General features: G+C 37.4%; 1 protein-coding gene across 2 annotated transcripts; it reads left to right on the top strand.

Annotated features, from left to right (window-relative positions):
* The first annotated feature begins 34 nt into the window (after window positions 1-34).
* LOC111330862 (phosphatidylinositol 3,4,5-trisphosphate 5-phosphatase 2) lies at window positions 35-25,406 on the top strand. 2 transcript variants are annotated; one of them, XM_022935828.2, is made up of 35 exons: window positions 37-365; window positions 2,251-2,317; window positions 4,672-4,813; window positions 5,171-5,276; window positions 6,035-6,175; window positions 6,747-6,819; window positions 7,979-8,008; window positions 8,429-8,503; window positions 9,252-9,335; window positions 9,873-9,942; window positions 11,712-11,780; window positions 11,910-12,004; window positions 13,002-13,104; window positions 13,546-13,661; window positions 13,823-13,906; window positions 14,614-14,731; window positions 15,222-15,324; window positions 16,127-16,259; window positions 17,165-17,264; window positions 17,453-17,538; window positions 17,656-17,737; window positions 18,342-18,425; window positions 18,770-18,834; window positions 19,241-19,298; window positions 19,637-19,752; window positions 19,861-19,948; window positions 20,499-20,598; window positions 20,711-20,772; window positions 21,270-21,299; window positions 21,471-21,533; window positions 22,095-22,116; window positions 22,359-22,434; window positions 23,479-23,511; window positions 23,850-24,011; window positions 24,464-25,406. In XM_022935828.2, the coding sequence occupies exons 1-35, from the start codon at window positions 232-234 to the stop codon at window positions 24,494-24,496; spliced, it is 3,003 nt and encodes a 1,000-aa protein (XP_022791563.2). In that variant the 5' UTR covers window positions 37-231; the 3' UTR covers window positions 24,497-25,406. The 2 variants fall into 2 exon arrangements, with proteins under 2 accessions (XP_088583569.1, XP_022791563.2); XM_088727443.1 differs by lacking the exons at window positions 22,359-22,434; window positions 23,479-23,511; window positions 23,850-24,011; window positions 24,464-25,406 and having other exon boundaries at window positions 35-365; window positions 22,036-22,100.
* The last annotated feature ends 1,904 nt before the right edge of the window (window positions 25,407-27,310 follow it).

Here is a 27,310-nt window from a genome sequence, read left to right as displayed (position 1 = left end):
CGATTGATTTACGCAATCACGAAAAGTCATCTCTTGAGTCTCGTTCCACTTGAACGCTGGGTAGACGCCGTAGTTTCAAAGAGGAAGTGCAATGTTAGGAATTCAAATATTGATTAAGTGCAAACAAACCCCGTAAATTGATTTTATGGCATAGTCGATATTATTGCCTTGAGGCTTAGAGGTCCAACAGTAGCTAACAGGAAGTGAGATCGCACCATTGCTGCCTTTCTGATGTCATTTCCTTGGCACCAACCAGACTTTAGTAGGATTCGTGCAGAGGAATTGTTGTTGAGCACAGGGGAAAATGGTTCTTTTCTTATACGAGACAGTGAAAGCATTGCGAATGTACACGTCTTGTCTCTATTGTAAGTATCTTTGGATGTTGGAAGTCACATTTTATGTTAAATGTGTGGCAAGTCTTACAAACCGCTGTTACATCACTGCAGGAAGTAACAAATCGATAATTGTACTAATTATTTGGTAACATTCCTGATAATCGAAACGAAGATCCATTACCTGACCTAAAGATTTTTTTAGATTAAAAAGAATGAGAGAACCTCGACCATTACAGCGCTGAACAGGATCGACTTAAAATACATCATTATTGACAGGAGCTCTAGATCTGCTCATCGAATAGCCTGCATAACCAACTATAATCGATTTTGGCAAGATTTCCATATATAACCCCATACGTTAATTATGCATGGAGTGTCGAAAAGAAACCTTTATATTTAGTCTTTATGAAATGGAATGCATAATTAATATATGGCGTTATATGGAAATCTTTCCAAACCTGTTTGAGAACTTTGACTCTTTGACCCAAAGAGTGATCAGTATCTAAGTACTCTTTATATTACCCTTGAATCAAACTTTTAGGTCACGAGAGTAAACGAAATGATCACAAATTAAAGACACTCTTGATTGTAAAACGAATTCTCCTTGTTAACACCCTAGAAAATGTATGGAAAATATTCATACATGCATATACATACATATAGCTTTATTTAAACCCGGATTTAGGATAGTTCAAGAGAGCTAGTATCTCCAAGTATAATTAACATTTAAGAAATACAGCAAAATAAGAAAAAATATGTATACATATAAAAATTACATGCATATATATCATTGTCTTTAGTCTCATCTACACAGTAATATTACGAATAGCGCATTTAAAAGCAGTGAGAGATTCAGAAGTTCTTATGTTATCAGGCAGCGTATTCCATGCTTGAGGAGCAGCATATCTGAACAATTGTAATCCATAGGAGCTTGTAGTAACTCTTGGTAGACTGAATTTTAGGGTACCTCTGAGGTTATACGCCATTTTTCGTTCTTCCAGTAGTGATTCGAGATATGGTGGAGCAATTTCATAAAGAGTCTTATACGTAGTGACTAGCATGTTCTGAATAAAAGAAGATTCAAGATTCACAGACCCCATTATTCTAAGTAAAGTTTCATAGTCAAGATTACTATTCAGAACTGCCCTTAAAGCCTGCTTATTGAGTTGTTCCAATTTGTCTTTACAACATTTACTACAAAAGTGCCAAATGTTCACCACAATAATTAAGAGCAGGTAAAATAAAGGCATTATATAACCTTTGCTTGATATTATCACCGATAAGATGCTTAAATCTTTTCACAACTGATAATTGTTTGTTAACCTTGCTACAAATAGATGAAATATGCTTGTCAAAACAGAGTTTGGAATCTATATTAACTCCTAATAGGTCAACATCATCACACTCTTTATTTGTTGTCCAGCAATTCATAGTGATGTTAGGGTGTATAGGGTTATGACAACCAAATTACCAAACGCAGGGTGACTAATCAATCACACTTAATGAACACTGTTTGAATGTTGCAGCTTAAATGCCATCACAGCAAAACTGAAGTGAATTGAAAAAAAACTGTTACAGTGAATTGACTGATAACTCCTTACATGTTCTTGACTGCATGTTGCATATTGGAGAGACCAGCCACTTCAAGGGAATTATAAATCTAACATCACACTTTGTATCCCTATTATATGTGTACAGCTGATTCCAAAGTGTTAGTTATATGCCAATAAATAAGATAGGTGCTTTCTTTTATAATGTACAAACTAAAGGGAATTTTTGCAACAAATTAATAAGGAATAATGCTTTTTAGAAAGGAAAAAACTGCATGAGGAATTGTGATAGGGAAATCTAGTGTAATATTTTATACTCAACTCTTTTTTTTAAAGATAAGCTGATGGGTTGTATCTTTTAATAGGCACGAGGGCAGAATTCATCATTATAGAATTTTGAGAGAAGAAAGCAATGGCAACTTTTACATGCAGGTCAGTAGATAATAAAGTGTGCCATGATCATGTACGTTTCTTAGTGAGAAAGAAGACATTCATTAGACAGAACTTCTTCTCTAATTTATGATGTTTATTATACTCTGTGTTAATGTCCTGTTACGTGCATGAATGACCAACAAATGTCCGCTAACAAAGCATATATGAAAATAGACTCCCGAGTATGATATACGGCACGCAACAAAAATGTAACAACAAGCAGTTACCCATTTTAACCATTATTTGATTAGTTTTACATTGTTTAATCTACTTAGGTTAGAGATTAAGTTAAGCAGTTCATAAAGCAGGCTTACAATCCTTTATGCCGTAGAAGTGTTCATCGTCTTGATCAACCTCTAATTCCAACTTCCACCGACTGAAAACAACAGCGCTTGGCTTTCTTGATTCATGGCTTTCTTTCCGTGTACACAAACTCTTGCAGAGGACTCCATAGTAAACTCTGTATTCTCTATCTTCTTCCTCTCTCGACTATCGTATTTCTCATCTCTTTCCTCTCTCCAGATATCGCAAGGTCAAAAGGTCATAGCCTTGTCACATCATAGCTTCCACAACTTCAGTCAGCCGGCCACGAGGGTATGCCCTCGGGCAAATCTCCTTTTGTACTTCTCACAAGCCAGCTTTTATACGTTTACTTTAGTTATCTAGAATGTTCTGTTACTATTTATAGCGTATTACAAGTTGTACTATTTTTGGAAACTGCTGAGTCACATGAAAGAAGTTTCTGGAATATTATAGATTATAGATAATTCTAGAAAAGTCTGGGATTGCGTGACAGATTCAGTAAAAATAATTCGATCCTCGTAACAGTCCATATATAATTAAATGTTATTTTGTATTGCGTGATGAATATCAAAAGTTGGCTCAGCTCTAGTTGATGGGTTTGGGAGTTTAAAATGTGTTAAGCAGGAATGCAATGAGTAAGGGGTAGCAGGAATACTTCTGCACCCCTCAAAGGATATCAACTAACGCCCTAGATAACCCAGCTATGCTGCAGGAACTTCAGGAGACAATCAACCAGCTGAGCTCTAGTGCAGGACTTAGAATGGATTGCTAAATTCCCCAGAGCTTTAGAAAGCAGAGAAGCACCTAAATTTTTAATTTAATGTGCCAGTATTGTCAGTTAGTAACAGGACCCAGTTTAAGGTTCTTCTAGGTTGTATTTAGCTGACTTTTCAAGCAATTATGAACATTAGTATTAATTTAGGCATTCAAGGATCTTATTTTACCTCATGCATATCATATTGAAGATTTTTATTTTTGTAGGGATTGATTTATCTTAAGTCTAAGCAACTGCTATTCCTATCTTTAGCAGTTGTGAACTAATCAGAATTCAAGGGGTTTTTTATGCACTAAAATTAAGTTATTGATAAATCATCTATCTCTATCTGTCTCTACTTTATCATAATTATATAAGTCAAGTTTACAAAAAAACATTTAATATACAAGTCTGCATTTATCACTGAATAGGCTTTTGGATATCTGTTTACTGACCTTTACTAATAACAAATAAATGGTTACATTTTATGCATAATGTTGTGGCAACATAAGCTCTATGATTTAGTTTGTGTGGTTTGTTTCTATTGTTCTGGATACAACTTTATTTACTGTTTAAAAACTGATGTCTCAGGGGATTTCAAACTCTCATAATCAACAACCTTCATTTGCCACAAAGATGTCATAAGGTAGATGTCCATAAACCTTCTCTGTTCAGAGACCCAAGCAGTTTCCTAAGGAAAAAGTTTGTGAGCTTTGATAAACAGATAATGATTAAGGGCAAATATGCAATGGTAATAATAAGAATATTTATTACTTCTGTTGCGCCTTTTCTATACAATATTCAAAGGCGCATCACAACACTTTCAGCAGTTTACAATCACCAATCAAAGGAAACTTATTTGAAGATGCCTCCTACCCTCCTACTCCTACTTAATAGATGCAGGAGACACAGGACCTATGGTTTATTCATCCTTATCTGAGAAGACTAGAATGTCAATCTGTTTCTTGACATTATAGAAAGGTAGCACATTCTCCTCAGTCATTTTAAGACCTTGAGTGTTGGTCCGGCCAGGGCTCGAACCCTCAACCTCCTGCACAACAGTCCAGCACTCTAACCAATTGAGCTAACCGGGAGGCAGCCACAAGTCAAATGGATGTTATTTTGTTCAATTAGTACCCTTCAAACAATTTTACAATGTGTAAGATAAATTAATATTGTTGGCAAAAAAATCTAAGGGAGAGCATTACAGGTTGCATCGATGATGCATTTCTAGTAACCAGATGCAAGCAATCACACATTTGGTTCAAAATATGAATGTAACTTGTTTTCATTGCAGGCAGTTCCTGGGGTGTCTCTTCAAGGTTTCAGCAAGTTAGAAGACCTGGTGACATTTTACAGTCAGGGAAATATGGGTCTGCCATGCGAGTTACGGCACCCTGCTGTGCTAGAGGATAAAGATGTTATTGATGATGACTCTGGTAAAACTACCATCTGTAATAATAAGTAGTTATTACCTTTGATAAAGGTATTGTCTGTCCTATATTGTAGAAGATCACAACTTAAAAATACCCTAATGAATTATTGACTTGGTTTGACTTTGTCCACTTCTCATGTTATTGGTTCCAAGCATTTAACCTGAGAAAACTCTAAGTAATTTGATATGCAAGATGATACAAGGCCATTTAATAAGTGACATATCAATTAACAATCACGGCATGGTGCACAATTTCTATGGTTTGCTGTAAAAGATGGAATATTTGCCTTTTCGACTTTCATGTCAATTGATTTTAAGATTGTCATTAAAGCTTTAACTCAATATGTTTGACTTATTTCAGACGATGAAGATGATGATCTTGATGAGCCAGATGGGAAACAGATTGGAAATGAATATGAGTTTCCCTCCCAGTTTATGCCCAATGTAGATCAGTTAGATTCAGGAAGGTACTTTCAATTGCAGTTGAATAACTTTAACATACGTGTACCTCACTTCCTAGAGACCTCTTATTTTTATCAAATATGAAGATATAGCGGTGCATATATGTTTTGTCTCTTGCATGCATGAGATGCATAAGATGTATAAGATCCAAATGGAGCATCAAGTCAGTGATGTTGATTGAATTGTCTTCTTTACTGGGACAGAGGCAATCTATACACCAGGGTTCCTTCTTCACGCTCCTGGAGCACTGAGTAAAGAATAAGGACCTTGAGAACAGAGCTAACAATTTGTGATGATTAGATATTACGTATGATGTACAATCCTCACAGTAGAGAGCGCTATTTATGCAATAGCGAAAATCAGACCTGAAAAAAATCAGGCCTGTATGGGATTCGAACCACTGACCTCTGCGATACTAGTGCAGTGCTCTACCAATTGAGCTAACAAGCCAACTGGGAGCAGGCCGTTAAGTTGATTCGTAATAAAACTGTGATGATATATTTGCTATTGCATAAATAGCGCTCTCTACTGCGAGGATCGTGCATCATACGTATCTATAACCGCAGTTCAATACATGAAGGTCATTATATGAACTTCATGTATTCGTTGTATCTGATTAGATATTAGAACTTAAGTTAAAAGTATTAGTCTAAGAGTTATAACAAATGATGATTTAAGTTGATCCTTACATTCAATGTTAGTAGTTAGACATCATTTCTTGGCAAGGGTATTTCTATTTGATTATCATTGCAAATCTTATTAGGTCAGGTGAAGGATTTGGACCTGCTCTCGGCCTGTATCTTGGAAACGGAATAAGAAAGGACATGGAGGCAGCTGTTAGAGGAAAACAGGATTTGGAAGAAATGCAACAGTTGCTTGCTAGAAGCTCAACTAATCTGATTGCGTAAGTTGGTTTATGTAATATGTTTGGCAGGGAAAAAATTGAATCAAGGTAAAATGCAAGTACTGTCACTGATAGAAAAAAAAAAAAAAAAAGAAAAAAAAAAGTCTTTTTATAGGATTACACAATTACTGGTGAACCAGTAGTTTCCATTGTGGTCCTTGCAAACAAATGAAACAAGTGGTCTAAATTGAACATAACATCATTAAGAACATCATTAAGAACCCCAACTGGCCAGAGGCAAACCAGTTGGATATTTACAAGCATGGCCAAGGATCCGAACTCGGGGCTACCGTGAAACAAACACAGTGGTCAGGGTGGGACTCAAACCCTGGAGTGGCAGATTACAAGTCCGAAACTCTAACCACTCAGCCACACTGCCTCCTTATGATGTTATTGTTTCTTAACAAAATGCTAGAAATGAATTCAAACTACATGTTTGATTATTTACTGAAAGTCTCCTGGCCGTTGTCAAGGTTGGAAATCTGATACCAGTAATTTTGGGAGTGCTTCTAATGAAAACATTAGAACACAATTTTTTGTAATGGATAAGTAATTATTATTTTTTACACAGAGAATTGCAGTTTTTCTTGACCAGAGTGAACATGTTGCAGAATGTTTTTGGTCTTGGAGACCAACATAAGCTGGTACATTCGTTTGTAACATTTTATAAATTGATGCTCATGTTAAGCACTTTACAAAATTTTCTTGAGTTGATGCGTTCATTTTTTTTGTTATATTAGTTGTTGATTCTTGATAACTCATGACGGTTGACTACAGATATTGAGCTTTCCCATTTTGTTACCCTGGCAGTTAACTACATGTATGTTCCGGCCTCCCTGATTCTAAAGGATTTTTTTGCTATCCTTTGCCATGATACCTTCGTGGCATAATCCATCAATTTTGGAAATGTGCTTGGTTCACTTCTACATCTGGGTTTAAATTTCCAAGCTAAATCAGGTTCAAAAGGACTAGAAAAAAGAGTATTGCCATGGAAAAAATTTTATAATAACCATATTAATAATTATTGTGTGTGATTCAGAACTATTGGTTGACCTGTAGTTTTATTTGCTTCTATGACATAAGAATTGGGATTAGTTTAAGTTTAAGTTTCAGTTTAATTTGTTCGCCACAGGAATGGCAAGAGAAAGGAACAGAACTTTTAGTCCAATTGACACCTAACCCCTTTTTTACCCACCCATCCCTCCCCGGGGAGGACATCCATCACACAGTAATCTCATGTGAGGGAAATTAACGTCTCCTACCCCAACCCCGCAGGAGATGGGACCTCCATTTATCGTCCCTATCCGAGAAGACTAGAAAGTCTAATCATTTGCAGATATTATTACAAAGGCAGCACTTTCTTCTCAGTTAGTTAAAGACCCCGAGTGTTGGTCCGGCCGGATTTGAACTCACGACCTCCCGCACAACAGTCCAGCGCTCTACCAATTGAGCTAACAGGGAGGCAGTTAGCTCAATTGGTAGATTAACTGGTACACGTACCCTGTGTACAACTGACTGCTAGGGAACGACATTATCAGTTCTCTAATTTTAAGAATTTTATTGATCTCAAACTCAGATGTCCCAGAAAGTAACAGATATTTGAACGCAGAAATGACTGTTACTAGCTAGTAGTTTTTGACTTTTTAAAAAATATATTCTATTTGTACATACCCCATCCCACAATTTTAAGGGGTGCAGATTTGATTGTGGTAACACAGTTATTGTTGTTGAAGGTGTAAATTGCTGAATGCCTAGCACCGCATTAAATGTAATTATTTTTTCTAACTCATTGCTTTGGTACAGAGATGCTCGCTTCCAGAACATTCAGCGAAAGTAAGTAATTTTCACTGTCCATCCTTCCAAATGATAAAATATGTTAATGTTGACAAACTTCAAGGGTTCAGAGGCTTAAGAGATTCCCTTCTGAGTATCTGCTTATGGGAACTAATAAAAATGAGGAAAAAAATATCAGTCAAAATCCCTAGAATTGTCCAGGAATATTAATGCTAACATGAATTACACTGTATGGGAATGACCCCATACATGAAAATCAATGTTTTTTTTTAAATTTCAAATGGGTTTTTTATTAATGTTGTTGCAAAGTAAATTGTTGATATCTGAAAACATGAACATTTTCTTTTCCTACATGTAATTTGAGTCTCAAAAATTTCTTCAATCTGAGATCTTTATGTTCTGGTTAGAAGTGCATTGCATTTGTGCTCTACAGTGACTTAACTGTCTTGTCTTTAATAGGAGGAGCCAACTTTCAAGTTAATGATGGATCTACTAGCAGAAAGCATTGCAGGTGCAAAATCGTTACAAGCACAGGTGAGTCTGTACTATTCCATAAGGCTGTCTTATTCAAGACAATGAGACAGAGTGTGTCTGTGGATCAAGGGATCCTGCAATGTCAGATGAGTAGTAAAAGTTTCATCAAGTGTAAGACTGTGAGAGTTAATTTGTAATTTGGTGTACTTTCTACAGAATATTTACGGCCTACATGTAGCCGCACCTTCCCCTTGTGGAGAAACAGAGCCTACCTTCCTTCTGTTTCTCCACAGGGGAAGGGTGCAGCTATGCATAGGCTAGAAGATTTCACATAATTATAGATGTACTACACTCCTAAATGTATGCAGTCGATTTATACCAGGAAGAGTCTTATAGTAAGGCCAATTTGGATCACCAGAAGCTTAAAGAAAATAATTTCAATGAAAGACTTTGCTTAAAAAAAAACTAATAATGTTGGATTAATGTTGTACTGCTGTGCATTCATTCACTTGCTGCTGTTACCCAAACTAATTTGTGTGGTCATAGCGTTGTTGTAAATATTATTTTGTAATAAATATTCCAGTCCTTATATCTAAACCCCGGATCACATTAATTCCTTGGCCCAGTTGTATAAAGGGTGGATAGCGCTATCCAATGGATAAATTTGCTATTTGGCAGATAAGTGATGACAAAACGTATAGCATTATCCACTAGAGAGAGTTTTATCCAGTGGATAGTATTACCCAACCTTTGAAAAAGTGGGACTTGGCCAATTTACAACGTGGTTATCACATCAATTTTTCCACAGGCTATCAATGCCTTGAAAGAAGTGGCCAGTATTAACCAGGAAGAAGAAAAGCAGGAACCTGAGCGCCGAACCCGTATCTTTGAGGTTAGTCTCTTAAGACTTCTTTTAATTATCTTTGCTTGATTATTAAATGTTATTCAGAAATAACAGAAAAAAATTCATTTTTTTTCCTCTTGTTTATTGGCTGTGTTTGTCTTGTTTAAGCGAGAAGTTGATTGGAATGCTGAAGAGGAGACTGAGAAATTCTACATATATAGGGCTCAAAGTAGAGTAAATATGAACTAAGTCAGAATAAAAATGTCAGCATTTAGGTTTAGCATCTATTACGTATAGTATTTATATTGTATTATTATACATATACCGGTTTGGAGACTTTAATAAGTGATGCCAGTAGGCTCCATTTTCACCATTATTTAAGGTCCAGTTTTCATCTGTGGGTTCCTTTGCTGTATAACTGTTGTACAGCTGAGTTTAGTAATAAGGGAACCTGTGAAAGTGCTTATTCAGCTTTCAGGCTCTCAGTGTTTTGTACAGTCAGAGACAAACTGTGAATGACAAAACTAACCACAAGTAAGAGCAAACACCATTATCACCTATATTTTACTATTAATATCAATCTAGGTTCTTACACAGGGAATGGCGTCCTCAAGTTTTAAAAACAAAGTGTACATCCTGGTAAATTTTGCTGAAGGTAAATGTGTTAATTGGAGGTTAAGCCCCATTATTAGTTTGCCATCTGTTAGTTCACCTACACCAATGAAAAATAATGTCTCAATATGGAACATATTTTCTCCTTTACCAAAAGATTACAAGAAAAAAAACTTGTGTTGCACTTTTTTATTCTTCCCAAGATGTGCATGCAGTTATTTTTTGAAAAGTTGCATTCTTTAATTTCATTGGTAAAATTAGTATATTTCATGTACGTTATGTATACATACATACATACATACATAGTTTTTACATACTTTATTTGTCACGGAGGTCGATAAAAGGCAGCTAAAAAGCTGATGTGGACCTATAAACTAAAGTGTATCTACAAAATTTAAATAATAATAATAACAAACTTGTGAATTTATGGTAAGTAAGAAAAGATGTAATGCCCAGTAACATAATTGACTGTAGTGTTAAAAATGAATAAAAATAAATAAAAATAGTAAAATAACATTAATATATGTAATTTACAATGTCTTTATTTATTCCCTGTAAACCATTAAATGTTATTTTGTCTAAAATGTCAGTTTTTGCTTTAAGAGAAGATTTAAAAGAAACAATGTTTGATTTGCTGTTAAAGTACATGAGTATTAGTTATTTCATAGAATGGACGCATGATGAGAGAAGGAAAATTGACGGAACTCACTTTTAGGGCATTGCACGTATAGTTTCAGACTGTCCCTTAGATTTCTCAACGGAGAGTGTTTAATAAATAGAGAGCTTATACCAGCTGGAGCTCTATTGTAAAATTTGCCTGATAAGATATAGTTGCAATCCTCTTTTTGTAGATGTATGATAAGGACTTCCATTTTGTCACTGCCAGGACTTCAGTGTTGGGAGTAGATTTCTTTAGGTTAAAAATAAATCTCGCAGCTCCAACGTGAATGTCCTCTAGGGTGTGAAGTGACTTTGAAGATCCCCATAGTCCAATTGAATACGTAATACTTGGAATGATACCTTCAAAATAAATTGACTCTAAGGTGCGATTGTTGAGTCCTTTTAAGTGTTTGAGTTTCTTCACTCTTGCTGAAAAATGTTTGCTCAAAGATTTTACATGTGGTGACCAAGCTAAGAGAGTTTATTATTGATAAGAATCTCTAAACATGTAGCTTTGGAAACAAACAACAACTCATTTTGCCCTAAACAAATGAATTTTTCTGTAAGGGTCCTATGAATTTTGATTTAGATAGCAACATTAGTTCAGTTTTTGCAGGATGAATAGTCATGAAGTTATCCTTAGCCCATTTGTTTAAGTCGACGATTTCTTTCTGTATCTTAGATAAGACTTCATCAATAGTATTTCCAATGCAGAAAACTTTAGTATCATCTGCAAACATTTCAACGGAAGTGTTTGTCATGGCTCCGGGCAGACCATTTGAGTAAATTAAGAAAAAAATGCTGTTAAGTCTGGGACCAAGCTATACATGTATTAATATATAGTTAAACAACAAAAAATTGGCAAGTCATTCTACTTGTTGCACTCACAAACATGTGAAAACCCCTGTAAACCACAAAAGGCAAGACCTCTGTTTTTTGTTTTGTTTTGTTTTTTTTTTTAAATTAAAAAAGCATATAGCTGTTACCATGCTGTAATGGTGGAACCTAGTAATACTATGTCCTGTTGGGAGTGATTACCAAATGAATAGAACTTCAACCCAGAGTGTTCTTATCAAACTGAAAGCTATGGGTGAGTGGGCTTTCATGGAAAAGATATGCATGAGATACACTCATGATGAAACTTTATTTCAGGCCGGATTTCTTTCTTGAAGAATCCAAATGATGTTATAGATGCAAACAATTCTTCTGATCAAAGCAGAGGTACAATTTATGTAATGGTAAAAAAATTGACATTTTGCAATCAGGAGTGTTATGATATTATGATAGTTGTAAAACATGTATTTGAATAGTTGTTAAAATAGTTTCTAAAACAATTCTCTTTTTGTATAGTAATTCAGTTGGTTAAATCAAAAGATGATATCAAGAGATTGAGAATAAAACTTGAGTTGAAACCTTCCAAGGACTATGAGTTTGATGATGGCAAGGTAACAATTTGAGCGTCTATTTTTACTTTTCTTTTATCCTTTTTGTTTTTTCTTCGTGTCTAGGATTCTTTGTTGTTCTATATAAACAGTATAATCACCCTTTCTGTTCTTTTTAATGACATTCTTGCCTGTCTCACTGTCTTCAACTTTTTGCTTTTCAACTTTTTTCTCTCATATTTATTCACGTGCTGTTAATTGCCATTTCTGAATGATCCAGTGGTCGATCTAGGGGAAGGGGCCTAGGGGGCCTGCCCTCCCCCCCCCCCCACACACACACACACAAAAACTTACACCCCCTCCCTAAGCTTAAGGTCTGGATCTGCCACTGCACTGTGATTTTAGGTTTTATGAAATAAAAACAAAATACAGGTCTTAGAGCTTGTTGAAAATTTTATTATTTTTTTTCTAATACTTTAAAGTATATGCTGGAAAGTTTTTGAAACTTCATCTTACCTTGATGCTTGAATGTGTATTTATAAAAAAGAAGGAGGCTAAAATCTAGCCACCTCGACTGAACAACTTTGGTCAATCAAGGATGTATTATATAGCAAAAAAAATAAACTTATGAGAGTGTTTAATGTTTTCTTTGTTCTTCCCTTTTTTGCAACTCCATCCCCGACATTGTAAAAAAATACAAACTCGGAAAGTCCACTCCATGCAATCTTTTTCTCAGGCTGGATCAAGGCAGGCAACCCTGAGCCAGCAATTTGGGTTCAGGTAGCCAATCAGAATACAGGATTTGCTTCATATTGCTCACAAGCACTGGGGGCATTGTAAATAAATAAATATTATATATACATGCAAGAAGGTGTTTTGAGCAGGAAGAGAGCAAAAAAAAATTGCCTTTGAAAAATGCCTTTGTGTCCGTTATTAAGCAACATTGCTGTGAATGGTATAACATCTGTAATGCTAAGAGCTTAGCAAATGTTTGTACTATTTCTAAGCTCTTAAAGCATATGCACTGTACTGACAAATTGTTCCATTGTTTCATTTGCAGTCCCGTGAGCTGTTTTGTCAACTTGTGCAGCAGATGAAGAATCAGTACTCTAAAAGTGAATTGAAAACCCAAGTGAGAATCTTTATTGGGACATGGAACATGGGTAAGGCATTTGTAAACTTTGATGTAAGCAGTTTCAAGAAAAAACTTATTTTAACAGAAAACCTAACCTGGATAGAGTTTATAACAATTTATTCAGGTTAAGTTTAGTTTTTGACCCAACCTCAATAATCTAGGCTGTGCAGTCTGGTGTTTGGTTTAGGGGCAAAAAATCAGCAAACTGATCCATTTCTGAAGGCACTATAACTCACACCATTCACTTGACTGGGTTTTAGACACTGCATTTTTTTAAATTCTGGACATAGACTGAATTACAACTCAGCTAGCACAGACTACGTGATCTTCAGAGCATCCAACTGAATATTAAGTCTCTGGCATGCTGTTGGTGTCATAGTATCTTCTCAAGGTCTTTGTTTCTGCTAAATAATTATATTTAGGAGGAGTTATTTAGTTAAACAGTAGTTGATGATGCCTCATATTTCAGGTAATGCAGATCCTCCTCGTGATATCAAATCCTGGCTCAAATGTCAAGGTAACGGAAAAACGTTGGACACCACCTTGGTTCTGTTACCTCATGATATCTATGCAATTGGAACTCAGGTAAAAGGACCCAAAACGTTCAATCAGGCTTGTGAAAATATTGCTTGATTAATTCCTTCGTGATAATAATCTCTGGTTGTCCAGATGAGATCATATACTTCAAATGAACTTTTACAATGAGGCCTTGTTTATTAAGAGACATGAAACTTACTTTTTTTTAGGAGTGTCCTGTTAATGAAAAAGACTGGATTTCCAGAATAAAAGAAAACTTAAAAAGAGCCTATCCTAACAAAGAATTCCATATGGTACGTACTGTCGGCTGGGGTTTGTACAAGAGTTGATGCAGATTCATTTCATCTGAGGATGTACCTATAGTTTGAGTGGAAGATAAATCTCTTGGTTGACTCTGCCTCATCTCACGGCAGGGAAATTGAAGGGGCTTCAACTCTTGATCCCAACCAGTTGAGGTCCTTTGCAGCAGTCCAAACTTGCTTCTCATTCAGCATGACATCATTGCTAATTAAGGGGTTTCATCATCATTACTTCCCTCACAGTTTGATGTCATCCGTCTTTCTCTGCTCTGATAACCATGAGATGGAACATACAGCAGCACTGTTGGATGAGGACACTTTCACCCCCCTTGACTTACTGACCAATAAATTGTTGTCTCTTTTAAAGGTCTTTGTACCAGCTTGTACACCAAGTGTTGTTGTTGGCAATAGTATCTATTTCTGTATGCTCAAAATAAAATTTATTATTATCTAAAGGCATTATTTTGGAGGGATTGACCTTCTTTTGGAGGGACTCATTGATTATGTAGAATTCTGAATTGCATAAGATGACACAAAGGAAAGAGGAAGTTTTTCTTGAAATCTGGATTGTTAGAGGATTCTTAACTTCTCAAAGGCTAATCATGCATTATTCAGCCCTACATTGCATTGGTTGAAATCACACAGGGTATTGTATCCCTGCCATAATTTCTGAGCTTGTTTTGCTTTTCTTCTCCTTCTAGCTGGCTGTGTGTTCATCATGGAGTATTCGACTGGTTGTATTTATTAATCAAGATCTGAAGAACATGGTATCTCATTTACAACAGTCTAGTGTAAAGACTGGCATAGCCAATGCTCTTGGTGAGAAAGTAAACTTTAGTCATTGTCATTATCTATCACCCATAATCGTTTTCATAGGGTTGTGATACAGTCCGTGATTGATTTTTTAGATGCATGTACATGTATCTATACTTAGTTAAAGATTCTTATGTTTTCATTCAATGTAAAATTTGGGTTGTGTCAGTAGCTTGATTATAGGCTTTAATGGTCTTCTCTGGTGTATTTTGTGGCATACAGTACATCTGAGGTAGCACATGACACACGACATAGCGAACAATTATCTACTGAAATGGACGTGAATAGTAGTACCGCTATTTACAGAGCTGAGAAGAAGTTTATACTAAATCAGGATAATCGAATTAAGCTCGCGCTTGGATTGAAATTACTCAACCTTTGCTTGTGAAAAACCATTCGTTCACCCTCTATGCGTGTCTGCAAGATACTAAATGAAATGTCTGTTCAAATAATTAAGTTTCCATCATTAATCAATTTATCATCTCATTTTTGACAGGAAACAAAGGTGGAGTAGGTATTTCTTTCTCTCTGGGTTCAGTGTCCTTGTGTTTCATCAATTGTCATCTGGCAGCAAGAAGTACTCCTGCAAGGGTTTTAAGGTGAGGAAGAAATAAAACCATTTTTTTCCCCTATGTGCATTTATTTTCATTAGATCTTAGACCTTGACTTTTTAAGGTCTTTCAACTAACAGAATGAAAACCTTCCCTTGTGAAAGGAATTGAATGTGACATCATGTGGATTTTTCTTCCTCCTGTTCCAGTTGTTCATTGACTTCAATTGGTAGAACATAGCGCGATGGTAAACGGCGCAGAAAAGAGTGCTATATAGTAGCGGAGGAGTGAAAAACGAGAGAGGCTTGGGTCAGCTCGCGTGATGAACGACCCGCCCCAAACCTCCGACATTTTCGTTCTGCCGCTACTATCGCGCAGTTTTCTATTTCGATTTTTTTTACCAACTGCACCCCTGTAATAGGCTAATTTTCTTTCAACTGCATATTGACGAAGTTTTGTTAGCAGGGAACGTTTGGTTTTCCTTGTACTTTGTTTAGCCTGGCACAGCCTTCAACCCATTAAAGTAATACTTAAGACAATTGACTTTTTGGTTGTTTTAAACAGAGTCTGTGTGATTTTGTGGGCCAGTGATCTCTTTTACTCAGTGTTAGTAACTGTACCAAACCTTTATCTTGAATTGAAGAGGCAATTTTGACAAGGGGAGAGGACAGCATCGAAAGTGCTACTGTATGCATTTGATAATTACTACACACTCTTACAAAAATCGGCTCTTTAAGTCTAAGTCTTTCTTGAGGAAGTTTCTCAAGTGGTTAAGTGTCTCAGTGTCATCTTGTACCAAATTGATAAGAACTAAGTCACAATTATAATGCCCTATTTGTGTTCATTGTAGGCGGAATCAGAATTTTCTTGATATTCTCAAGGGGCTCAATCTGGGTCAAAAAGGTGTATTTGATATCACTCATCAGTTCCATCATGTCTTTTGGTTTGGAGATCTTAATTACAGAATAGACATGGAAGTTCAGGTGAGGGAAAGAAGCTGTCGTCTTGCTCTTTCACTCCTGGGTTATTTCACTATCCAACACTACAAAGTGAAAAAAAAAACAACAACAACAACTAACAAAGAGACCCCCTGTTCTGTATTTGCTGTAAAAGTTACTTCCACTCACAACAATGAAGAACAGAAGTTGTCTTGTTTCGTTGACTGTCTGCTGGTCTTTTACAGAAATGTGCGAGTTTATTTTCAAGGCAGCCATAATAACTTGTTATCAATTAAATGTGAGGGTCGCAGTGGGGAATGTTGGCCCAAGGTCGTGGCAGTACAGACCTAGGGCAGCGAGGTGTGTGCAAAAATGACCGAGGGTCAATATTCCTGAATACGGCTCAAGCAAGCGAAGTTAGCAAGTGGGTCATTTTATTGAACTCCGACCAAACATTTTTGTTTTTAATTTGCCGGCTCTCCCGAACAAGTGTACATAGTTTGGACTTATGACCGTTTCGTGGAAACGGTCTGTATGGCAAAATCCTGACCAAGTTAGAACATAGTTAGTAGAGGGGACCCAGTCCCCTTTACTAACTATGGTTAGAATCAGTCAGATCGCTCAAATTTACCTGAGGACTACCTTGCTTTGTTATAATAGTCACACCTTATCAGTCTTAGCTTAAACTATCAGAAGCAAATTGGAATTAGTGCTCCTATGATATACACTGGAGTATGATTATCAATCAAAGAACATTTTATTCGGGATGTTTTGTACCCCTGTGGCCAAAGTTGGAGTCCATTTTTGATAACTTCCACTCAGGCTCTTGAAAAGGAAGGTCACTTCCACTGGAACAAGTGATCATCGAGCACTGTGAATAACAGTGTAGTATTTTTCGGCTTCCAAAGTACACATGTTCGTGCGTTCCAACCTGCACTTCTTGTTTGCAGGAAGTACTAAACGCTGTTGGAGCCAAAAATTTTGCCAAGTTAAAGAACCACGACCAGTTAAAAAGAGAGAAAGAAAAAGAAAATGTTTTTGTTGGATTCGGTAAGATTTGAAATGTACGTTAAACCTACCTAAAGTTTACTTAATATTTATATATTATCATATTGTATACCACAAATACACGAGGCCTTCTTCGAAAAATGTATATTTCTGATTTTTCTAGTGGTTTGGTCACCTGTCCATTCGTTCGTTCAAATTCTCATTTGTGAGAGAAATTTTATAAATTTCAGAGGAAGAAGCGATTACCTTTGCACCAACATACAGATACAAGAGAGGAAGTGGTGAATACACGTGGCAGAAGAACAAGAGATCAGGGGTAATGTTTGCCTTACTACTTCAACTGCTTACTGCTAATGTTTGCCTTACTACTTCAACCGCTTAATGCTAATGTTTGCGGATCTGAGACAAATCACTAACAATGGTCTTACTGCAGGTGTTGATTAATGTACCATCTTGGTGTGACAGAGTATTGAAGCATTCATTTCCACAATCTAAGATTTGCTGTACTTCATATGGTAGGTGCATGTAGTCCGCGTCTAAAATTCCCTGAATACACCCCCATCCTTTTTGTTCAATCGAACTCAAGCGATCACAATCCGCGTGAATAGAGTTCAGTTGTGCTGAACAAACGCAGGAAATCGAATGCACACATAATAGGGGTGATCGAACTCAATCGTCCTTTTGATTTTTTAACTTGGAGTTCAAGGTAAATGGCAAATTCTTGGAGGCTTGCGAATATACTCAGGACTACAACACGTGTTTTATGTAAACGCAGTAATTTCGGAGAAAAGTATTATGCAGTGGTTATGTCCAACACAATCTAATGGACTGAGTCCGATTGGGTTCGATTTGTGCGATTTTAGCGAACGTCCAATTTCACATTGCTGAGGTTTTTTGTTGGTGCCTCCTAAATCTACGGTTAAGATATGAGGACTCCTTAGTGCACTTGTGTGGGGGAAAAAAAAGGTTTTGCATTTATTTTAAAGCGTTTGTTGCCTCCGCCAGGGTCCCGTTTCAATAAGATTACACATGCGATTGCTTTAAGGGCTGCGCCATCTCTCTTTAGTATTATCTTTCAAAGTGGTTGTAGACAAAAAGTCATGATTGTTTATCATGTAGGTTGTACTGCCAACATCAAATCAAGTGACCACTGGCCTGTTTTCTGTACATATGACATGTCCCTTCCATTCACTGTATCGCCAGGTAATTTTTTACGTTATTGCTTCGATGTACAAAGGCACTTACAAGTTACAAAAACCATTGCTTGGAAATTTCATGTGGAGACTTAAAATAACCTAACCTAAAAATTCAAAGTAAATTTACTGAAAATACTGTTTTACTCCAACCAGTCACCCATAATTTATAAACATTTATGGGGAATGCCGCGAACTAACAATTTGATTTTTAGACCAGATTTTTTTTTCGAGTAAACACCCGGTTGTTGCAGAACTTCAGTTAATGGAAGTGCATTTTCAGAAGTCAATGTCACGGACCATATCCTTCCTTCTTTTAACATGTTTGAATCATTTTCTTCGTTTTTTCTCCAGATCAAAGTCCAAAGAGTCCCGTTTCTGGAGAGTGCGTAGTAAGATTTCTCAATATAGGCGCTATGGTAAGTGATCAGTTCTAATCTCTAAAACCTTAAAATGCAGAAATAGTTAATAATACCTATCCTGCCCAGTGGCAAGTACAATGGTCATTATTATAGTTATGAACTGAAGGCTTAGTCATAGGAGTACTAAAAACCAATTGTTCTTTGCAATAAACCCTGTAGAAAAGGTAGTTAAAAACCTGTTGTCCACGACCAAATGTAAATAGCTTCGTTTTGGCGCACAAATTTCTGAAAGGAGACTCGGCCACAAGCCGTAAGCTTGACGGAGTGCAATTGGTCTGAATTGAGGGATTGTGACTGGATTGATGAGTTAGTTGAAAAGAATTTGACACGCTGTGAGTGGGGAAGGTGTTTAGGAATGTACAACAGCATTGTGGTTTCAGTTTACCCTTTTCATCTCTCACAGATCAAAACCACCAGCAGAACACAGTATTACGTGGAATTTCACTCGTCGTGTTTGGAAGGTAAGGGAGGAAATTAACTTGATTTAGTCAGGACACGTTATGGAACGACAGATTTGTTTTAATCATGATATAAGTTAGGCGTTGAATTATTATTAAGGATCCGTGTTCAAGAATTTCCAAACAAACCAGAGGAACTGAATCACAATCTTGTCCATCTTCAACGCAGGAAAATTAATTCTTTTAAGGCGAAAAATATCAATCAGAATGTTTGTACTCTGTAACAGACTATTGTTGTTGTACCAAACATTTTCCAGGTCCACAGTATGATTCTTTAATCACTTATTCCTTGTTTTTTTCTTTCCTTGTGTCTTCGTTTTTCTTTCCTTTTTTTCTAAAAGAGATGGTGAAGACAGAAAAAAACAGTGTGATTGACTCAAGAAAAAAGTCATCATTTAAATGCAATCCAAGTAAACCGTACGTCTTCCCTGAGTGGGGAAAGGAAGTCATTCCTCCAGTGAGTAGCTCGCTTCTAACTTTCTCATTCGTCAATTCGTTCTGATGGTTATACGGATTCGATACCTTTGTTAATCGTGATGTTTAAAACCTTGGTTTCTTCACTCAGCTGTATCCCATGATATCAGATCGCAAATTCATTGAGGAGCAGTATCTCTTACTGGCCATCAAGTCCGTGGACAACGACGAATCTTACGGTAAATATGATTCTAGAAAAAATCCGAGCCCTAGATGGGGCTGTTGTAAATATGTGACACTCATCGTCCATGATAATGAGTAACTCTCCAAATTTAATGATGATGGCTATTTAGTTTTGAGTTAATTAGCTCTAGTATTTATTGTTTGAGAGGGAGGCACAACTTTTTGCACCAAACGCAGCATGCATCCAAGCAAAACCAAAGCAATCCCGTATTGTTTTCAATGCTCAATTATAAGTTGCTCTCCCAGGTTTTTTTGTGGACGAGAACAAAGTCACCCTTGGAATCACTTCTGCGTAAAGGCTCGGCTTGGCATGCAATTTCACATTGGGCTACTCAGGACCGCGTTTTAAACTCGACCCTTGCGTCGTTTCGAGAACCTCTCAAGCCTCAGTCTACCTGTATTATGACCATACTGTTGCTCGGTCAATTCGGCGAGCCCGTACTTTGAGATTGTCCTCTAACGACCTCGCTCTCGTTTGATCAAGCAGTAAGTTAAAGGAGAGAATCTTAGTTTTCTGATAGTTCTTGGAAAATAATTTATATACAGGAGAGTGCTGCATTGCTCTCAGAACAATGGTGAATGTCATACCACAGAAATGCGAAGGCATCATACTATCACATCTTGGCGAGAAAACTGGAGAAATCAAGTAAGACTACGTTCTTTATGTGACTTTAGAAGGATCTGATCACTGTACACGTTGCATTGGAGGCTAGACCTAACTTTATAATTCACGATCATAAGTATCTGTTTCTCGGCAGCATTGAGATGCACGTGAAGGTTCCTGACAACAAAAACACAAAGATGTCTTCACAATCCTTTGGTAATGATTAACAATTAATTTACAGCGGTTTTGTTATAGTGCGTTTGTTAGAAGAAGAACAATGTGTTGAGATTACGAATTGAACGGAATTGAATCAGGATGAATAAGGAAAAATCCCTGCGTGACAACCCACGTATTTCTTGTAATCGGTGTCAGACAGCGGTTTCTTGGAAATATAACAACCCTCCTGGATCACTTGAGTATAAGCACATGCAAATCGCACATCACTGTGCAATCCTTTTCCCTTTTCTGTCTAACATTGTTACTATGGTATCGTAAAGCAATTGTTACTTTTGTTTCCAAGATTATTTCCCTTGCGTAGAAGAGGGGGGAATTGGAACATCTTTAGATTTAAGATCAGCAATTCTTCATAAAATCGAAATATACCGTGCAGTGTTTTTGTAAGGTTTCCAAAAGATGTTTGGCCAGGATGTGTTACTAGGTCACTAGTGTTGTAAGACGATGTCAAGCAACTAATGCTACTTTATTTCCCATAGATCTCATTAGCGTGGCTCATCTGGAAGAAAGTGAGTGTTTTGCTTTTCTACTGAAATGCTTTGAAAATGTTGGAGACTATTTCTCGAGTTTCGTAGCTGCCAGGTCCTTTGTTGTCAGAGTACTAACTTCACCGGCAAAGAGAATGAGATGAATAGTGAGAACTTTGTTATTACAGATTATATAGTTCCTTTTGCTTTCAGACAACAGAAGAGGGTCAGTGAAGACGCCCCAGTTACCACAGCGCAAAAGCCTCGCTCCACAAGGTTGTTAACACAAATAAAATAAAATATTTTATGCATTACGTCACTTAAATAGCCTCCATTTAAGCTTGGGTCACAAGAGGCTGTCGATGGTTAATGTGGCGGCAGTGACAAATTCTGTAAATAGTCGGTCGCTCGCCCAACTGTCCTCATTGAGTACCAAGTCAGTAGTAGTTGTCAATAGGTCATTGGCGGTTATTCAGTGAGTTAGTCAGTAAGTCACACAGTCACACAGGCAGGCAGTCAGTCAGTCAGTCACTCAGTCAGTCAGTCACACAATCACACAGTCAGAATCAGACAGTCAGTCACACAGGCAGGCAGTCAGTCAGTCAGCCACTCAGTCAGTCAGTCACACAATCACACAGTCAGAATCAGACAGTCAGTCACACAGTCAGTCAGTCCGATCAATTAGCTCCTCATTTAGTCAGCCTTTTTGCCAAGTATTCGACCTATTCGAAAATATTAATGTTAGAAATTCTTGAACCGACACCAACTTATGGTTTAGATTGAATAACAGCAGACACTAATACTAATATTGGTTGTATGAATGATGTTCTATTTCAGACTCGTTGCCTTCGGCTGAAAAGTAAGTATGGATTTACTATCTTGCAAATCAGTAAATAGCTAAACAATCCTGTTGTTTTGCCAAAAGTGTCACCACAGAGCACAATAAAACGTGCCCACTCGTCCTTTTGACGCTTTTTATGATACTCTAATTTTATACCGTACACCACCACACTGATTTTCATTTCAACATCCATTCTTTTCTCGCTGAAATCTCTTATTTTCAGTGACAAACATTTTACTTGGTTGTCTCTCCTTATACAGGCATGGTCACCATGGTGAGAATATCCCTCCAGCTGTCCCAAAACGACATTCGGCCCCTCAAACGGACGTCACAAAGGTTGGGTTCTTATTGACTTCTCCTTTATCCAGTTACTTCAACCAAGCTTGTTTCAGTTGTTCTCTTAGTAGGGCCGTGTGAGGTGATGATCGGGTTATGCTATATCAGGATACTTTTTCATGAGGTTTGATGTTGCAGTGTCGGAAAACAACTTTCTGTGTTGCTGGATTTTTATTACACAGAGTTTTACGGGAGATTAAACGCTCCCACCCATCAAGTTTTCAGCGTTCAAAGTTTGTTGGGTAAATGAACAATAGCCTCCAAAATTTGTCAGCGCACATTATCTGTTCCGAGAAGCTCGAGAAAAACATGTCAAGGGTCTAACGTTCTCTCATCTTGAATTTCATTTCAAACGAAGACTTTTATCGTAGTGAACGTAAGGTTTGAAAATTAAGGAATATCAAGAAGGGAATATTGTCGATTATAACCCAGCCATTAATTCTGGCGCGATTTTATTGGTTACTTTACGTCACGTGGTGCAAAATCACAGGGCAGTTATCACGCAATAACCCCCGCCCACGTTGATATTTGTCCTCCGATTTTTTCCGTGAAAAAGAAACATAGTGAGCACAAGAGTTTCAACTTTTCCGTTCTCCTATTTACATGGAAGGAAACCAAACTCGTTTTTTTTTTGCTTGCTTGCGTCAATCACGCGCATTCGCCATCAGATCACCACTGGCTTTTTTACTGTGTTTACGCGCAGTTTAATTGCGATGTGAAAATTAATGGGATGGTTGTAAAATAAATAAACCCCGCTCTGGCTTGCTGGTATGTCGGCTGATAATGTCCTTGGCTGAGAGATTGTCCTCAAAATTTCATATTTGCCCTCGAAGCTTGGCTTCTCGCCCAAATATTCATTTTTCGAAAAATCTCTCAGCCGCGCACATTATCAGCCGACATACCAGCCGCCCGAAGGGGTTTATATACTAAATATTATCCAGTTTTCAGTAACTAGGGCATATTCGGTCAAGTGATGCGTTTAGACCAATTGCGCACGAGCAAGAATGTTTGATGGACAATAATTAACGATCTTTTTTTTTTCAGGCGCCCAGGGAACCACCCCCATTACCCGCCAAGGTAAAGAGCTTTCTTTTGGAAAATTTAAGTGAAGAAGGTCATTTTTTACAGTTTATATGACTGTTTTATGAATACTAACATTTGTAATTATTGCTCTAAAATTCAACCTCTATGTCAAAAAAGTTCTTTTCTGTGAAAAGAAGTGAACACGCTGCTCATCCGGCAGAACCTAGTTGATTTATTTTCTATTTTTGAAGTCACTTTGTACCGTCTTATATCACACCCTAACCGCCTGATTTTATCACATCATACTAAGGTATCAAACTTATTTGAATATGAATTTAATCCTTTATTTATAGTTTCCTTTGCCATCAACTATTTTAATTTTTCTTTTATAGAAATCCAAACCGAAAACGGTTGAGCAGATGATGGATAGAATCGGATTTCCTCAGTTCACAGGCAACCTCTTAAAGTTTGGTGCTGATAACCTGGAGCTTCTCTATCAGTTGAATGAACAAGAATTATCAGAAGCTGGCATTCCTAATAGCTGTCATAACCTGGTGAGATCAGTATACTGAAACCCAATGAGAAACCTCTCAAAGCTTGTTTGTGCGTGTGTTTCTTTTTCCTTTTTAGCGATACGTCCTACACGTGGAAGCGACGAAATGGAGGTTTGTCCTGTGTCCGAGCAAAAAATAGGTTTGACTTGACAAATTATTTCGAGCCAAGTAAACACTAGATAACGATAGGAAGTTCAGGGCTTCCTAGTCTATATGATGTAACCTCGCATGGCTCAATAATGCAGAGATTTTATGTGGTATTTTAGTCGGCACTTGCTAGCAGACAAAAACAGACAAAAATGCATAAGGAGCGTCGTTGACGCGGAGTTCAAAGAAAAGCGGATAAAATGTAGCATTGAACCTTGTCTGAGACTGGTCGACAGTGAACCCTATTACAGACAGTCCAAATGTAGCACAGATAGAAAGTCATTTGTTTTGCTGTTCCCTTTCAGATTCTTGGTGCCATCAAGAAATACGCAAATTAATTGGAGGAGTAATCATGACTTCAACCTGACGGTCTTCGGCTAGCTTAATCAGTTCAAAGTATTTGTGCACGATCCTCGCAGTAAAGAGCACTATTTAAGCAATAGTGAAAATCAGACCTGAAAAAATTCCAACTGGTAGAGCGCTAGTATCGCAGAGGTCAGTGGTTCGAATTCCGTACAGGCCTGAATTTTTTTCAGGTCTCATTTTCACTATTGCTTAAATAGTGCTCTTTACTGAGAGGATCGTGCACAAATACGTTACTATAACCGCAATTCAGATATATGAATTTCAGATATTCGTTGTGTTCAGTTAAAAGTAGTTCATAAATCAGTAAACGTGACATATATATTGTAGAGATTTAACTCCGCGTTTACGTGAAACAGCAAACATCAGCTTGCCCTTTCACGTTCAAGTAAAATAGGGTGAACCTTGCTGGATTTGAAGGTGCCCTTGTGTGACTTATGAGGAAAAATTTTGATGCCCTTTTTCCGGCAATTAACTTTTACTCTGAGAGAAAAAGCGAAAAAAAATCTTAAGTACATGGTAAACGCAACCGGCAACGGTGAAAAATGGCGTTTCACGTAAGCACGCTGCTTAATCTCTCTATTTTCATCAAATCTTTACTAGTCGTAATGTTGGTACCATAGGTGTTTCAAAATGCGGAAAGGGTCCCATTAACACATATCTAGAGTTAAATTGTAATTATTTGATAACCGTATGAAAGAGTTTTCACTGCTTGTGATTTGTAGAGACCAACAGCAAATAGCGTTTTTGGTTGGAGACCCCAAAGCCATTTATACAGAGATATTATTGCAAATAGCTTTCGCTAAATTATGCAGGGCGAATTCCTGCAGGAAGGACCTTTTTGTTGCAGTGTAGATAACAAAATAAATTTCAAATATATAGCTATTCCATGCACCAGTTTCATATTGTCGTTGTGAATCTTGTGAAATTATACTGACCGAAGCCAAGAAAGTATTACTTAACGCCATATAAACCATGTAAGTGAAAAAAACACTCCAACTAACTTCTACTTTCAACACACTACTGCGAAAACTTAAAACTAGTTTCGTCTACGACCTCGTCAGTTGATGACAAACAAAAACTAAAAATTTGAAAAATTTCTGAAAAAACGCGCACGTCGTGTAGTAACACACGAAAAGTAGCCGCTCGGAACCAGGTCTGTAGAACTGTCACATTGCCACAACTGCCCCATGGACGTTGCCTTAATTCCACTCGCTTTTGGAATTGATTAACTTGCCCTCTCCAACCTTATTTATCAGTACAGACTCCGTTATCTGCCTCAACATTGCATCGTCACGAAAAACCCCCGTTACATTCATTACAAAGCCCACTTCATTTCCACCACGCCTTTCACAACAATGTCCCCACAGAACAGAGCTCCCTTCTCGCCGTTCTTAAGCATGGAAGTGTTCTCTACCACGAGTATACGCACTTGTGGACGTCTCTCTTACATATTTCGATTTACAAACACGGCAAACCGACTCATATGTAACACCCGTACTTCGGCATGATCCCTTTCCGTCAGTCCAGCAGAGAAGGCAGTCAGCATTGGTGCATCGCCTCTGTTTGAAAGGGTCTGATTTTTGGAGCATGGCTTTAAGGGTTGTTCCAGATTGCTCAACAACTTTGATCTTAAACTCTGTGGCTTTGATCTCTCTCATGTACCTGCGTTTAATCTGGGAACCAGGCCGAAAATCACTGTTTCATAACCACCCTTTCTAAACCAGTTGTCACGTCTCTTCCTTCTCTCTCGCGCCCGTTCGTATGCCTTCCACTCCCTCGGCCTGTACAACGGCTTCTCACCATTCGCATCCAGTTCCACCAGTCGGTTGTAGGCAGCCAACGCCGACCGTACTACTTCTTTTCGAAACTTCTGATCATAACCAGAATATTGAAGACGTAACATCATGTGGTTGACGTGAGCAACAACCTCCCACGGTAACTTCCTGCTACAGTTGAGGAGAATCCTTAACACTTCCTGCGTAAGTATGGTTCTCTTGCATATCATCACCTACACGCATCATCACCTACACGCTGTCTCCTCTCTATCCAGACTTTTAAATCGAGTATGGGTAGTTTTCAGTTCTAGAGACCTGGTTCCGAGCGGCTACTTTTCGTGTGTTACTACACGACCTGCGCGTTTTTTCAAAAATTTCACACATTTTTAGTTTTTGTTTGTCATCAACTGACGAGGTCGTAGACGAAACTAGTTTTGAAGTTTTCGCAGTAGTGTGTTGAAAGTAGAAGTTAGTTGGAGTGTTTTTTCACTTACATGGTTTATATGGCGTTTCATATTGTTTTTACCAACAAAATATACACTGGCTTTGTTATTTGCATCTATAAAGTTTATCAGAGAATAGACTATTTTTGATCAAAATTGTATCTTTTTTGTAACGAGAGGAAAAGCTTTTGTTTCTTTATTTTATATCATACACCAAATGGTTTTGTGATTGCTCGAAAATGTGGAAATCAAATATTTACATAGAGATATTCTATAGGTCGTGTTAACAGTAGGTTAAATATATCCTGAGGGCCTGATTACATGAGCCGGGCTGGCCCGGTTAGCTGGGCTGATTTCTTTTGTTTTGGTGTTCGCCAAAGCGTGAAAACAAAAGAATTCAGCCCGGCTAACCGGGCCAGCTCAGCTCATGTAATCAGGCCCTGAGACATGTGTATGAATCATTAAGTGTTCCTCGTGTAGCAATATTTGAAGGAAACTGGTAGGCTTGCAATTTTCCTTCAAACTGACGATCAAATTCATCGGGAAAGACTGTCACGAGAGTAAGAAT

This window comes from Stylophora pistillata, chromosome 7 (genome assembly GCF_964205215.1).
Source record: "Stylophora pistillata chromosome 7, jaStyPist1.2, whole genome shotgun sequence".
NCBI classification, from domain to species: Eukaryota; Metazoa; Cnidaria; class Anthozoa; order Scleractinia; family Pocilloporidae; genus Stylophora; species Stylophora pistillata.
Note: the sequence above shows the minus strand (reverse complement) of the source record. Positions and strands in the feature narration are given on the sequence as shown.

Bases quoted from the DNA above. Each gene is read 5' to 3' on its own strand.
- LOC111330862 (XM_022935828.2), top strand. From the start codon at position 232: ATGTCATTTCCTTGGCACCAACCAGACTTTAGTAGGATTCGTGCAGAG. The intron at 19,949-20,498 runs GTAAATATGATT...ATTTATATACAG, and splicing joins GGACAACGACGAATCTTACG to GAGAGTGCTGCATTGCTCTC. The intron at 20,773-21,269 runs GTAATGATTAAC...TATTTCCCATAG, and splicing joins GATGTCTTCACAATCCTTTG to ATCTCATTAGCGTGGCTCAT.